Here is a 15,953-nt window from a genome sequence, read left to right on the forward strand (position 1 = left end):
TAAAGTGAGGTGTAGCCTGGGATTTTGAACACCGGCTGAAGGCAATATAGACCTGTAAGGAAATCAACAATCATGTTAAGAAAAAGCTCAAAGAACTGTTTTTGGAACAAACTAATCCGTCATAAACATTTATCTTCTGTACTACATGAGACACACCAGCCTTCCTTTGTATTTCATGTAGCAACAGCAACCGCTGGCACAAAGCTGACTTCCAGATGACAAACATAGTATGTCTGCATACATGCTATATGACTGCCTCCTTTTCAGCTTTTCCTCCCCACATCTGTAATGCAAGGAAAAGGAAAAGGCAGGCAGATGGTCAGTAAATTATGTATTCTCACCGCAAAGATCCCCAGGAGTAGCCAAATTATACAACAGTTCACAAGAGACATTGAGATAAAAGTGTGTGGTCTTTAAATAGACTGACCTCCAACTCCAGCTGAAATCAGCAGAAAAAGCAGAGCGATACAATGAAGAGGAGAAAAAAATAATTAGCCCACATCAGCTGTGTTCCAGTTAAATGGATAAGAGCACATTGCTGCTTTGAAAGAGGATATACAGATGGAAAGAGGCATACTATGACAACGTAAACTCTGTGAACTCTATCACTACGCCAGAATCTTATTTAAAAATATTCCCAACTGATACAATTAAAATGTATTCAAAAATATGGACTTCCTCTGTTTCAAAGTTTATTAAAGATGCATGTATTCCTTAGGGTTCTTAGTATTACCCTTCCAAAAATAACACAAACATAAACCGCTGATACCCAGCTTAGCAGAGAATATGTACAGCTCTTCTACATTATTTAGAAAAACTTCAGCCTTTTGAATAGTTCCTTAAAATGCAATAATGATTCCTTTCATTCTTTAACTCCTAACTGTGTAAATTGGAAAGGTTTCCATCATAAGAGAAAAGCTCTGAGACAAAAATATCATCTAGTTGAAAGAGCTACGCTAAGCGTGTTATTTTCTATTAAAACTGTGACTTGCAACCACCTTCTTTCCCACAGAAAAGGAAGGGCACCTGAAGGTCACGACAAGCCCACTTTAAATCATGACAACATTAGATCAATCCTGAAAAGCAAAGTGTATAAAATATATTTAAAAAACAAGCATGCAAGCCCTGCGAGCACTTTACTTTTGGTGCCAATACTGCAATTTAATGTTGAGCAGCAAATCCACAACCAATCAAAATCTGGGCAAAAATCTCCAGAAGTTAAAAAACAGTATCACATATATGTTGAATTAAAAAATAACACTTCTGTGTGGAATTGGAGTTGCATGTAGAATTTTCACTTTGGTTAAGTTTCATTCTCTACCACAGGGTTAGTTATGATCAACAGTTTCAAATATTATTAGAGAATCTCAAAAAATTCCCAGTGAAAAATGTAAGTTATCTATACAAAAAGAGGAAAATATGAATGTAACATTTTGGACATGATTTCATCACAGAGCTATCAGGTGAAACATGGGAGAACATCAAGCAAGTCCCACCATCGTAGGGAAGAAAGAAGGGACACTCCTTACAGAATACATTAATAGCTTCTTCATTAAGAGAAAGAATAAGATTAATGCAAAGATGGTCAAGGAACCACTCTGGGATTTATATTAAAGAACCAAGGAAGGAAGCAGGCAAATACAGGGCCTTGAACAAAATTAAGCACACACTGGGCTGTAAACAGACTGCTGGAACATTGGATAACTGACAACATAAGGCAATAACTTCAAACAGAGAAACAGGCATGGGAATTTCTATTGTATATTCCTGTGCAGAACAGGAAACACACAGACATGGCAGCTGGCATGCCCAATATAAGTTGGAGAAGTGCAAATAAGGTTTTAAAAGAGAAAGTGTCACTGTCAATAAAAACAGTTCCTGCAGCCATGTGGAATCCAAAGGGCGGCCAGGGAGTAAGGCTACCGAAACTAGTCCAGTTCACGTGGCAGTGACACAGCATAAGCTTTTAAGTTTACACAAGTAAGAAGGCTACAGCAGACTAATCAGCCCTCAAATGGCATTTAAATTTAAACACAACAAGGTACAGTGATCATCACAATGTTTCCCTGAAGAAGCATATAGAAGTGATGTAGTGCACTTGGTTCTACACCAGCAGCTGGTTCTACACCAACGGCAAGCATGAGCTGGCTGATGCAATAATAAGGTGATGAGTTTTTCCAAATATTTGAAAAAAAAAACAAACACTCAAACCTCGTATTTTTTCCCTCTGATTAAGTATATCATGACAAATTCGGATTACTACAATGGATAGTTTTCTGCCTCAAAAACACAACATCTTGGGTTGGTGGTGTGGAATAAAAATTGAGCATCTTACAAAATGATGATATTTACCTCAGAGAGTTGCCGTTAATATTTTATTATGAATTTCAACCTAAATGATAAAGAAACTGGCTGAACAATATACTGTACGTCTTTGAATTTAGAAATTATTGATAGGGAGCTACAGCAGTGATTCCAGTTCCAATGACTTACATGCTTTTCCAGAGGAGACTTTAAACCAAGAATTGGCTTATCACATGTTTTTATTTTGCCATCTTTAAGTGTGATATTTTTGAACAAAAGGCAGGTAGATTTGTCAAGCCAGATCACCAAAGTAACTGACACCCAAATAGTACAGACTTGGTACAGTCTGTCCACAGTGCCCTGAGCTTTTCTTAGCAAGTAAGCACCTTTGTAGAGCCAGGATTGGTAAAAGCCATTTGCTTTGCTGTGATAGTGGTTGCAGCCATCCCAAGCCCTCTGCCAGGAACAGGGGATTTTTTCAGCCCTGTTGCTTGACTCCTGAGATAGTCTCTTAAGAGTTTATGCATGCTACTGTCTGGGATCTTCCTTTGGAGAAGCAAAGGGTAGTAAAAGAAACAAAAACAGAAATCAAGATTCTGATGTTTTACTTCCACACAGTCTTAGCTTCCAAAGAGAAAATGCGAAATACCTAAAGCAAAACTGCAACAAAAGCACAAGAACACCCTTTCAGTCAGTGAGGTGGTCTGCAAGCTGTGAGCTGGTGGGCAAAAAGCTCCTTTTTTTGACGAGTAAGATTCAAAAGAAGGTACGGAGGGTATAATTTATCAAGAAAAAAAGAGGGATGAAAGGGTGTAATTTATCTAGAAATACACTCTGGCTTTGTATTCTGCTTTGTGTATGCTCTGAGCACACATCAGCAACAAATATAAGATGAATACCAAAAACTTTATAAGAAATCTCAGTGCAGAGGTATGCAGATAATTGATGCAATGTTGCTCTGCTTGGATTTCATGGTTTTTATATGCAAAATTGTAAAGTTTTCCAGGGGATGGGGTGGGGGGGAAGTCAATCCATTCCATTTTTTAAAATTGAAAAAAATTCAGGCAAAGACTGAAAATATCTGTTAACAGGTAAGATCAGTACATCTATGTGGAAATGTATTTTGGATGCTTTAACTCTCAGTTAGATGTCATGGGTCCATATTCTGGCCTCATTACAACATAACTAATGCAATATATTTTTAAGCTACTACCAAACATGAGGGAAGATGAAAAACAACAGTTCCAGTGAAACTGCCTTTACTTTCCTTTGCATAAACTTAAACGTCATCAATTCATATCAACAGCAAGTTGTCTCGTTAGGCACTGGTTTTAACAAACCAGCTTAATGAATTTGTTATCCCTGGTCAATCAGTATTTGAATAGAATACTTTTCAAAGAACATGAGCAGTAATTCAGACTGTTTTTCTAAATCAGTTATTCTCAGAGTTTCATAACCGCTCTTTTCTTTCAGGAAACAATTCGTATTAGGCTCTAAAACCCCTCCCAGTAAAAGCAGAAGAGGTTCAAGTTGCTGACAATCTCTCAGTCCTGTTCTGATGCTACAGGTTAAGAATTAATGTACCAAATCAATCAAGTGAATTATCTACTTACAAACCAGGTCCAAAGATTCCTGTTTACTGTAGGTTTATCACGATCTGTCAGACTACTAAAGTCAAGTCAGGCTTAAAATCTATCCTGGAGATGTGTGAAGTTTGTGTATCTGTAATAAATAGCTCATGAGAGGCAGACATATCACTGAGCTAATCTGAAGCCCGTGACAAAAGCATCTGCCTGCCCATGATAAAAGCAGCCTTAGACTCTTCATCTAAGTTTAAAATATTATATATCTGATGGTGAGATAATTAAACTCCAGGAAAAGAGGGCAAAAGAATCAAAAATGTATTTTTTTGAATGTTGGGCCGCTGGTGGCAGTATAGCAACTCCTCCCATGCAGAACTGTAGCATTTTTCCTTTTGGTTGACACCAGTCAACACAGCCAAGATATGCTTAATGCTAAATGTAGTGATAAATCATCCCCCCACGTCACAGACTGGGGCTGGATTTCTGGAAAGTTCTCCCTAAGCCTTTTCAGACACATGAGCTACTGGTATTCTGTGCTACCTCTTCATCAAGAATCAAAACTTCTTTTTTTTTTTCCTTTAAATTATTTCTCATATTTTTATTATCAGCTTTTTCGTTTCCTTTACTTGCTGAATGCCTCCGAAAAAGCTCTTCTGAGGATCTATATCTGCAAAAACCTTGCACAGTATTGCATGAGAAAATATATTGCAGCTTTTATTTTACAATCTCTGTTTTAATTCCTTAGTGAAAGGGAGAGATGGAGAGAAAGCAAGCTCTTTCTTAAGCTTGTCCTTCATGGCTGTCAATTCTTTTATCTTGACCTGCAAAGGGGCCACAATTGAAGGCTTCCCACCACCTGCACATTCTCAGTCCACATTACCTTGTCTCTGCCCCACAGGGGCACATGAAAACAAAGATACCTCTTCCCTTTAAGCCCATTTACCTGATGAGGCCATCATTCTACTTAAACGGTGTCCTTACATGCATGTGGACAGAAAAGCTCAAGTGTCCTTTTTTTGTGCAATCAGGGATTACTGCTACAGATTTTAAAGAAAAGCTGATTTCTTTCTGCAGTAGAAGAAAATAATCACTCTCAGCTAGCCATAGAAAGGAAGGTATTTGCAAGCCCTCAGATATATCCCCGATCCTCTGGATAATATAAAGACTACTACTAATAAATACCATACCCCAGTATTCAGTCTTACAGGTGTGACAGACAACTTCATATCTATTCTATAAACATATAAATTGTGACAGATAACCAAGCCAGTTATCCAGTATTAACAAAGCAGTGGGAGCCCTATAAAGCTCCCTTTTCCTGATACCTTCCTTAGATAATTTTGAAAACATTTTGAATGGTCTCTTTTTTCCTTTCTTTTTTTTTTTTACTCTACTGATACAACAAAACTATAAGGTTTGACCCGGTTTAAAAAGTAAATACTAGAAAACTCTTGTTTTATTAATGTGACCGAGAACACTGTTTAAGAGTCACAGCTTCCACGGAAAGTTATTCTGAGAAAAAGTTGTGAAAAGTTAGTGAAGCATGAATTGAGAACCATCAAATAGACAGCATGGCTAAAGGCAGTGTTTGCAAGCACATCTTAGGACCAAGATACTGATGAAAGTGCAATAATAACAAAAAAATATTCATAATGGGGGGGAGGAGGGAAAGGGGGACCAGTAGTTCGAGTGCCCTGTTTCTGAGGGAAAAAAGCTGTTATTAATGAAAGTCCCATATTTTGTCAGCAATAGTACTTTAACCAAATGTGATAAATACCAGAATAATGAGAACTCCTCCCAGTTGTTTCTTGATATTTCACGTCTGCAATCAAATTACTCAACAGTTAAGATGAAGGCAAAATTTTCAGGCAGCTTAAAACCATTCAAAACATTTCTACCAGCAACAATACACAAATGTTTGCAAAGGCAGAGAGAAATCTGACAAATGAACACCCAGCCCAATTCTCTCTTTCACAAGTACAAAAGGGAAGATACGTTCATAGTGCTGCTTGCAAAAACAATGACGTCCACTAATTGAAGATGGCCACTGGAGTATAGTTATACAGAAGTTGTTCTCAAGAAACGAATGGAGTTCTTCAATCATTTCCACAATTTCTGATGAACTGGGAACTGAAACAGGATGTAAACAAGTAAGTACAGGTCATTCAGATTTTCATCTAAGCTAGGACAGTATAAAACTGATTTTTAAGCTGGTAGGTATTTCCTAACACATGGAAAAATGCCTATGCGGTCCCACAAGTCTTTTGGTTCTTTCATTTCCATGGCTTTCCCAGAGGCAGATTTGCCAGGCAGAAGGCTCCTGGAAATCGGTCCCAACAGCAGATATTCCCAGTAGAGGATGCTCCAGGCCACAGGATCAGGGAAAGACCATGTAGCTTTTACCACCTCTCTACAGAAGTGCTCCCTCCTGACTTCGTAGGAGTACAGTTGATTTTATTCATTTATGTAAACTATGAGAAAGAACTCTTCACTCTGCCATGACATGAAGACAGGGGACCTGAAAGGATTTAGTTGGACAGATACAGCCAGAAGCCAGTCTTCTGCTGCTGCTGCAGCAGGGGATCCCACAGCTCTGGTAGAGAGCAAGAAGCCAGCCCAAACACGACCATTATCTGTAGGAAAACAGACTTCTGCAATGCAATTTTTCTCTTTCTCTTCTTTGTGCATGCATTATGTTTCACAAACTGCACTACAGAGGCAGAAAATGCTGTTTGAGCTAGTGGAACGTTATGATAGTTCATATATATTGACTCAAAGTGACAGCATTTCACTTCAGTTGAGACAATCTGTCTGATTCAAATGAGTTCAAGTTTAAAGACTAGTTGATTTAAAAAAACAGGGGAAAAAAAAGCACTGTGCTATGTTTAAATGCTGAGACAAGGATGAGGCTCAAGAGAAAGCAGCTGTGATGGATGAGATAAAAGTAAAAAAGAGTTGTTATAAAATGGATTTTAAATAAATAGTCACTTATTACTACCTGGGGTGTAAAAAGAAAAATCTTATCAAAACCTAATGATGTTCATTTCTGAACTAGGCACAGGAGGAAAAAATTCCCATTACCAGCTTCTAATCAAATATTTGCCAACACAGCCATTAGTTTTCAGCCTTCTGACTTTGCATAAGTAGTTGGAAAAGACCTGGGAGAGGAAGAGTTGTCTTTCTTTTTAAAGAGAAGGGTAATACAAAATGCAATTCTAGGTTTTGAGTTTATGTATATGTTTGTAAAAATGTACTCAGTACATTAGGAGTTGAACAGAATATTATGAAATATGTTCTGTAGGATATGGAGGAAAACTTCACAGTAGATTCCCTCCTGCCTTCATTAATGAAATGGTCTTTCCAACAGCACATGCTTTTTAAATACACATGTAAGGCTAAGAAATTACAAAGAAAGTTACCAAGCCTGTTTTTTCAGAAGACAGGTGGTGATTTGCTGTCAGCATCAGTTCTCTCCTCTACTTAAACTGTTGTAGAACAGGGCAACGTCCATGTGGAGAACTTTTCCTTTTCTGGAAAGAGTTAATGACAGGAGCTCTTCAACAGCAAACCCTTGGAACGGAGGATGCTTCCAAAATATTAAGGCTTGGAAAGTAAAATATCCAATTAGATGAATTCAGGCTGAGAATGGACGGAGATAAAATATTCAATTAGCCTGCAGCCTGACCCTGCAGACTTCCAGTGGTGTTTGAAAAAGATGAGCTGTCTTTGTCATTCACACCATACAGAAAGACTTCAGGGAAATTTACCAGCAGCAGAAAGCAGAAGCTAAAAGCAGTTCTTGGCAGCAATAGAGGCTACCAAGCAGTCTCGAGCAAAGAAGCATTCATTACCATCAACATACACTTAACAAAAAAGGAGAAAGAAAAGTACAATATTGAATTATGAGGATACAATAGGCTATAAAGCCATATACACAAGCACATTGCTGTGGCATAAATGAAGTCACAGCTTTCCATTTGATGACTTAGAACAAGAGGGCTCTAATGGCACCTGAAAAACTCTTAAGCATCATCTTCTAGGAATACTCCTTGGCAAATGAATGGAGGAGGACTGCTCCCATTTCTTCTTAGGTGCAAAGGAGAGGAATCAGCATTTGTGCTAACAGATCATCACCTGCAAGATATGTAGGGCACAGATCTGTGCACAAGACTAAGTGCTCCAAAGATGTGAGAGATCTGGACAGTAGGGGCGTATCAACTAGATTGCCAGCTCCAAGTCAGGAATGGCAGTACCTTGGCCTCATGGTGGCTAAATGAAAAAGAATCTCATTGCCCATCTTTTCTGACTAAGGTCTCGATCATTTCAATTAAGGACTCAATTCTTACCTGTTGGCTTGCATCAACCTAGATTTGCATGAATCCAAAAGTATTTTCAATAATCTAGTATTTCATTAAAGACTTTGATCTAACCTCTGGACAGAGAAAATACAGGTAACATTTCCAAATATCAGCCCCATTCTACATCCAGAAGAGAAGAAACCCCAGATCTGCAAATGAATCAGAAGTTTCTTCACAATGAGAAGAGCTAATTTCATAATATATTCATATTCAGTGAAAGCACCTACCTGGCACCAATTTCTGCATAATGTTATACAGAACATCTCATTGGAAATTTGTAACTCCCTTTCTTTGTCAGAGAAAAATCTTCATAAGGTGGTATGTTCATCTTACTACTACCTCATTAGTTACAATTAATTTTGTACAGGATGTCTATTCACCAAGTTGAAATCTTACAGTGAAATCAGAAAAAGAATATCTAGAATCTGCTCTAGCATTGACTAATATTAAAAAAAAATAATCCAAAATCCAACAAACTTTCAATAAACCAGCCCATTGTGAAGCCTTGCAGCTCTTCAAAGCAGAGAATAAATCCCAAATCACTGCCTGAAAATCTCTATGGGAATATAGCAATAGCTTTTGGCACTGCATCCCTAAAATGTTCTGAAATGAACAGGGTTCAAATAACCATCCAATCCAATCCGTGTTCCTTGATGGGATAGATATCCTTAATCTTCAAAATATAGGACATAATAGTTGCCTTCTTATTATTAGAATAAATCATAGGACTAAATCCCAAATGGCATTGAGAAAATGAACAGGGATTTTCACAGTCTCCTCCAATACAAAAACAAGGTACTTAAAATGAATCATCAAGCCGCAAGTTCAAAAACTGCAAGTAATACTACTTTATTCAACCACCACTTAAGCGCCAGAACTCTATGTCCCAGGATATCATAAAAGTTTATTTTTTAAATACAAATACTTTTAAAATTATTTGAACAAAGTTATGGAAATTATACCTACCAATGTTTTTTTAATTACAAAGACACAAATTCTTATTTAAGAACTCCCTGAGCTGCAGATTGGCAGAGCAAGGTGGAAAGACACTTTTAAATTTCTGTGATCTCACACTTCTTCACTGTCACCAACTAGCAGATGCAAGATGGGGTTAGACAGGCCTTGAGCCTGATTCTGTACAGCTGCTAGTGGTGGTAGTTCTTGTTTCTGATCATTACACTTTCAGTTCCATCCAAATGCTTCATCTATTACTGTGTTTGTCTACATAAACTGAAAAAGCTGTATTTATTTGGGTTTATTTCTATATGGGTTTTTTTCCCCCCTGTTCACAGTGCATTTGTAGTTATTTTGGAACAGTTTGGTAGAGTCATGGAACATGTCAACCCACAGACTCCCCTATTTCATGGCTTGTTGGCTTCTGCGGTGGGCTGTAACAGCCACAGATGGATAACGTGAGAGAGACTTCTGGGTATCTATGGAAACAAATAGCTGAAGTCTGCCTCGAGGTCTTTTCTTCAGATCCTTCCCCCATGCTAGGAAGGGGCAGGGAATCTCATCCACCCTCCAGTATGCAGAGGAGCAAAATGAGGCAGCAGGTGTGGGAATGAAAATGGGGAGCTGAAGCAGGTGAGGAGGCAGAGGAAGGAGGGTGCTGGAATTTATTCAGAAATGAAGCGAAAGAGAGAGCAGGCCTAAGGGGAAAAGCAAATAGAGACGAAGAGCAAAACTGTGTCCTTCCTATAGCTTGATTCCTAGGTAGCATGTTTAGTAGGCTAGGCTCCATCAGTATTCTACACATTAATTAGTCCAATGCATTTCCAAGCTAACCGGTCTCTGCTGTCTGTATGTATGAAGGTCTGTGTGGATGTGCAGGGTTAGTGCTCAATGAAAAAGTAAAAAAGAAAACTCAGTTTTGTTTTTTTAATCATGCCAAGCTCATCCTTGAAATCAAATGTCATGCTAAGTGACAAGTGAATGACTTTTATTTTAAAAACACCGCAATGAGAAGTTATGGGTTTGCTCAACAGTTTTATCAAGACTCCCTGAGTTTCACCAAATCTATGACCTCAGTCAACATTTTAATGAAAAAACCTATTTGCGTCAACAAACCTATCAAAAAGAAATAATTCACTCAATTTTACCAACATGAATTTTAGCAACTGCTTGTTGTCTCTGGGTGCTGCTTTATTTGCTCTGCAGTTGCTTCAAGTTTAATAAAAAAAGAGGGAACAAAGCACTGGCTATTCAAGTCCACAAACTAGCAGATACTCTATGTCCTGATGCAGAAAGCTATAAGAGTACAGCTATATGAAGGTCTCCTTGATTTCCAAAAACGGCTTCTGTCTTTCTAAGCTCCTCTTCTTTTTCATACAGGCATCCCATTCCATCTGGCTACATCAGGCTATATCACACCTCCTGATCTCGTATGACCAGGCACAGCTGAGCAACTTACTCAACTTTCAAAATAGTATGTGTACTTGCCATATGCAGATAACAACCTGTGAATAGGCCCAAGCTACTTTCTTAGGAATAAGAAGATAATGAGAATTTCAGTGCTAGCACATCTCAGCTGAAGACTGCAGTGCTATATGCAATTAACATTTATTACAGAAGGACATTCACACTGCAGGTGGGTAAAATAATAACTGGAGCAAAGGAATTTATCATCATGTACCTTTGCCTGATTTCACTACCCCACTCAGCCATTCACCAACTGAAACTTAGTTCAGTAATTAACCCGTGAATACATTCACATCAATATGCAAAAACCATCATCGAATTATTATCCTTAACAAACAAATTAAGAAGTACAACATTTGGCCACCTTGCAAGTGTACCTGCCTAAAACTAAGGCCAGAAGAGCTAAAATTCAGCCCTGGATCCGCAAATAGTCTTTTAGTACATATGGATAGCATAATCTTAAACTCTGCTCTATCACACCCTGTCATCTCAGGCTAAAAATACAAACTTTGTGTGAGAGAAAAAGTAAACTGCCCATTTTCCTGGGAGACGTAATATATCATTTTAATTCTTGATTGGTGGAGATAGTTCTTTTCAGACAGCATCAACATACATACACAGAGAAATGTGGGAGGGGAGGTATATGTGTGCACATGCGGGTTTGTTTATAGGGAACCATCTATCCAGACAGGAACAGAAAAACAGAGAGCATATTTGGGCCTGAACTGAGGACAACACTGAGACTTCTTTGAGCACTTTTGAAACCATTAGGAAAACAGGCAGGACATGAACATCTGAGGAGTAATGTGGCCATCCTCAAGTGACCGAGGGAACTACAGGCCTGTCAACCTCACCTCGATTCCTGGGAAGGTGATGGAGCAGTTAATCCTGGAAACCATTTCCAGGCACGTTAAAGACAAGAAAATCATGAGGACTAGTCAACATGGCTTCACCAAGGTGAAGTCATGCTTGATCAACTTGACAGCCTTCTGTGATGAAACGACTGGCCTGGTAGACAAGGGGAGGAGAGCAGTGGATATCATCTACCTGGACTTCAGTAAGGACTTTAACACAGTTTCCCATAAGATCCTCATACAGAAGCTGTTGATGTGCAGGCTGAATGAGCAGACAGTGAGGTGGACTGAAAACTGTCTGAATGGCTGGACTGAGGCTTCTGATCAGCAATGCAAAGTCTAGTTGGAGGTCAGTGACTAGCAGTGTACCACAGGGATCAATACTGGATCCAGTCCTATTTAACATCTTCATTAATGATCCGGATGATGAGACAGACTGTACCCTCAGCAAGTTTACAGATGACACCGAACTGTGAGGAGAGGCTGATACACCAGAAAGTCGTGCTGCCATCTAGAGGGACCTTGACAAGCTGGAGGAATGAGGAACCTCATGAAGTTCAACAGAGGGAAGTGCAGAGCCCTACCCTTGCAGAGGAATAACCCCATGCACCAGCACATGCTGAGGGTCGCAACCAGATGGAAAGCAGCTTCACAGAAAAGAAGCTGGGGGTCCCAGTGGACACCAAGTTGGACATGAGCCAGCAACGTGGCCCTGTGGCAAATGTGCATGGTATCCTTGGCTGCATTAGACAAAGTATTGCTAGAAAATCAAGGGAGATGATCCTTCCCCTCTACTCAGGACAGGTGAGACCAAACCAGGAGCACTCAGGGGGGATCTTATCAATGTATACAGATACCCGAAGGGAGGCTGCAAAAAAAGACAGAGCCAGGCTTCTTTTCAGTGGTGGCCAGTGCCAGGACCAGAGGCAATGGGCACTAGCTGAAACATAGGAGGTTCTCTCTGAAGATTAGGAAACCCTTTCTTACTGTGAGGGTAAGCAAGCACTGGCACAGGTTGCCCAGGAAGGTTGCAGAGTCCTCCTCCTCAGATATATTAAAAAACCATCTGACACAGTGCTGGGCAACTGGCTGTAGGTGTCCTTGCTGGAGCAGTGGGGTTGGACCAGATGACCTCTAAAGGTCCCTTCCAACCTCACCCATTCTGTGACTGAAAAAACCAACCAAAAACACAAACCAGAAAAACAACCACATTTATAAAAAAATAAATTAAAAAATACATATATGCCATTACCAATCTCTGGAAACAGCACCTACCCACTCTACAACAGCATGGATAGTTTCATTCTATATTTATATGTGCAGGTGCATAATTTAAACAAATACATATGCACACACAGTACTGCAGAACTAAAAAAAAACCCCACCATAATTTCTCCTCAGCAACAGGCTGACATGTTTTATCAAAATTTTCCCAGAGACACATATGCACAGATTTCTCACTGTCAGGGATAGTCTGCATCCGTAGAGTGAATCCATCACATCCTACTGTCTCTAATAGCATGCACAATGCAATCCCATCAACTTAAACCCACCAGCTTCAGCTGCATCTGGCCCAGTAGGGGCTGTGCAGTGAGTCCTCTGTACCTCCCATAGCTTTCAACAGCACCTGTTTGCAAGAGCACAACCGTATACAGGCTACAACCTGTATTTCAGACACCTTCAACCCAGCTGCTCCCTGTTCATAAAACCTCTACACAACCAGAATATGTGATCAGTATGCATGTTTCAGTCATACTGGATTTTGCTACAGTCTGTTTGGAGGCATCCAACCTACAAGAGGTTTAAGGTACGTGGAAATTCAAGACAAGTTCATGAAGTCACTAAACCCATAGATGCAAAACTTTCCACTCCTTTTTGGAATGTCATTTAGTGATTTCTATGTCGAATATACTCACTTCACTGGTAACTAAATTTAAAAAAAAAATTATTAGTCTGTCTGCTGTCTCAGGTCTTGCTGGATCATTGATTGTTATCAGCAGAAGATTCTTCCAGCCAAATTATGTCTTCAGCTATACCTGAGTGACTCTGCTCAATTTACCTCAGCAATTGGAACTTAATTAAAAATTCTGTTGAGAATGTGTGGGCCAGAATAGGTAAAGGTTCAGCATGTCAGAGCTGTATTAGCTCTGCAGCACTGATAGGAACATAAACTAATAAAAACTTTTTGTTCGTACTAAAATGAATACCCTGGACTTTCATTAGACAGTAGGAACAACTGACGTAAGATGAGAATCGTTATCAGTGAACAGATCTGTTCCGCAAGAATTACTCTATTCAGACAATCATTTTCCAAATTAAAAACCACATCAAATAAAGGGAAACTCCATTACAGTATAAGAATATATTACTTAAAGATACTTACTCTGCTCATAACTGGCCACAGACAAACTGCATGAAATGCACTCAAAGTTATTCAGAGAAATGAAATGGCACAGAAGATTTCAGTCTCTCCTTTTCAAACAGGGGCTCAACATTTACAAATCAAACTACTCTGTCACCAAATTCCTTGCCAACTAGTAATAAATATTCCTCTCTTCCACAGCATTTCTCTTCTTTAGATTGGAAAGCATGATGGTCACTATCATTATCTCTGCTATTATATAGCTTTTATGAAACGAGGGCCTAAAGGGAAAAGTTTGATGATGCTTCATTCTTTAATCATCTTCATTTTTAATCTAGACTCCAAAGATAAGTTCAAAGTATCATTAAGAGTCTGATTCAAAGTGTATCAGAGTTAATGGAAAATCTCCCTTCACTCTTACAAGATTATGCCATAGGCTTCAAATTGCTGCTTCTTTTTATTGTTCTTGCTCTTTGAATTTTGTCTCCGTTTCTCTATGCCACCCTAATGCATCAGAAGAATCATTTTTATTTTGTTAAACACTCACCTCGAACCACTGGCCATGCGACTGCATTTTAAGGATGACACAAGGATCTGGTTTTGAGAGAGCATCCCTGTCTGATATGCCTTTGCATGCAACTCGCAGCTCCACTTTAGTCAGGCATGGACTGTTAAAAATTCCCAGGGTGTTGGCTGCTGATTCATAGATGTTGCTCATTTTCTGCATTCCTTTTTCTGAAAGAGAGAAAAGGTCCATTAAGAACAGTGCACACACAGTACAGTCCTTCCTTCCATGCAGAAGCCAATGTGATGCTCTGCTAGGTGATGGGACCCCGTAACTGTGAACAAGGATCCAGAGCAAAAGGGGAAAAAATAAAATCAAAGGAATACCTATGGAAGAAAGAAATACATCACCTTGTATATTTAGAAATAAATCAACTTCAGAATGAAACTTTCCACCATACCCCTGAACTCTAGGGATGAACTGTGACCTCAACTTCCAGCTCTGTTCCTGCTTATAAAACCGTGTTTCCCCAGCCCAAAGGATAAACAGGATGGTAATTCTGAATTTCTCCTGATAAAACCTTATTCCAATAACAAGACTAAGTTAAATTTGTTCAGCACTTCTTCAATCTGCTTTTATTTCTCCATACTCCATCTAAAAGCATGCACTTCATCTTTCATCACAAACTTTTTGTGTAAATGCCATAGAAGGCCCCCTTCATATCAACTTTAAATTCCAAAATACATTTCACACTCTATTTCTATACATACTGCAGAAGATTACCTCCCTCCATTCCTAAGCAAGTGGTCCAGATTGATGGCTAAAGCAGAAGGGCAGGATATTTATGCTGGCAAATCTTGCTGTCGTACAGCGTCTGCTCTTTGGAGCCAGGAATCACAGTTACATGAACACAGATGGCTGGAATAATGGGAACCCCTGGCCATTACTTCATTACGAACATTACCAATCTTGCAACTCAATAGATGCAACAAAAAAACCCCCAACATTTTTAACACAGATCTTAGCAAAAATCACTACATGATCATTTTTGCCTCAATAAAGAGTATGGGAACACTTTAATTTGCTCACTTGTTCTGAGCTTCACAATCTGACCCCTAAAAAACTGTCTCCTAATACAAGGATTAGTGCCTTCACCACCCTTACCCCATACATAAAAGTTGCAAAAATTAATTTCACACTTTTAGAGGGCAGATTTATCTTACCAGATTATGAACAGATTTTTATGTGGTCTGTTTCAAACCTCTTCACTGTCTCTTCCCCAACACCCCATTCTCAGAGGTTAATGATTTTTGAGAGTTTTGACAATTTGGAAAGGAAAGTGAAGTTTTCTTTCCCCAACTCTGAGAAGTTAAAAATAAAAACAAAACCACAAAACCACATCTTCAGAATGTCCAGTTTCCCCGTGAATTATAAAGGCAAAAATAGAAAGTTATTTCTGAATTGAGAGTAAGAAGATTTGGCAGTGCGGTGTGAACCTCTAATACAGACAGATAAACTTCAGTAATGTAAGTCTGAACGATGAGGCAGATGATCTGCTCTCCTTGC

The 15,953-nt window shown here is 39.1% G+C and overlaps 1 protein-coding gene across 4 annotated transcripts in view; it reads right to left on the reverse strand.

The window, feature by feature from the left end:
* The window catches only part of CPNE4 (copine 4), a 249,600-nt gene that overhangs the window by 183,989 nt on the left and 49,658 nt on the right, over window positions 1-15,953 (reverse strand). For all 4 annotated transcript variants that reach the window (XM_074575177.1, XM_074575178.1, XM_074575179.1 and 1 more), the window contains exon 2: window positions 14,430-14,617. In XM_074575177.1, the coding sequence (XP_074431278.1) occupies window positions 14,430-14,609 (180 nt within the window). In that variant the 5' untranslated portion in view covers window positions 14,610-14,617. The remainder of the gene's footprint in view (window positions 1-14,429; window positions 14,618-15,953) is intronic.

Source organism: Larus michahellis, chromosome 2 (assembly GCF_964199755.1).
Source record: "Larus michahellis chromosome 2, bLarMic1.1, whole genome shotgun sequence".
Lineage (NCBI taxonomy): Eukaryota > Metazoa > Chordata > Aves > Charadriiformes > Laridae > Larus > Larus michahellis.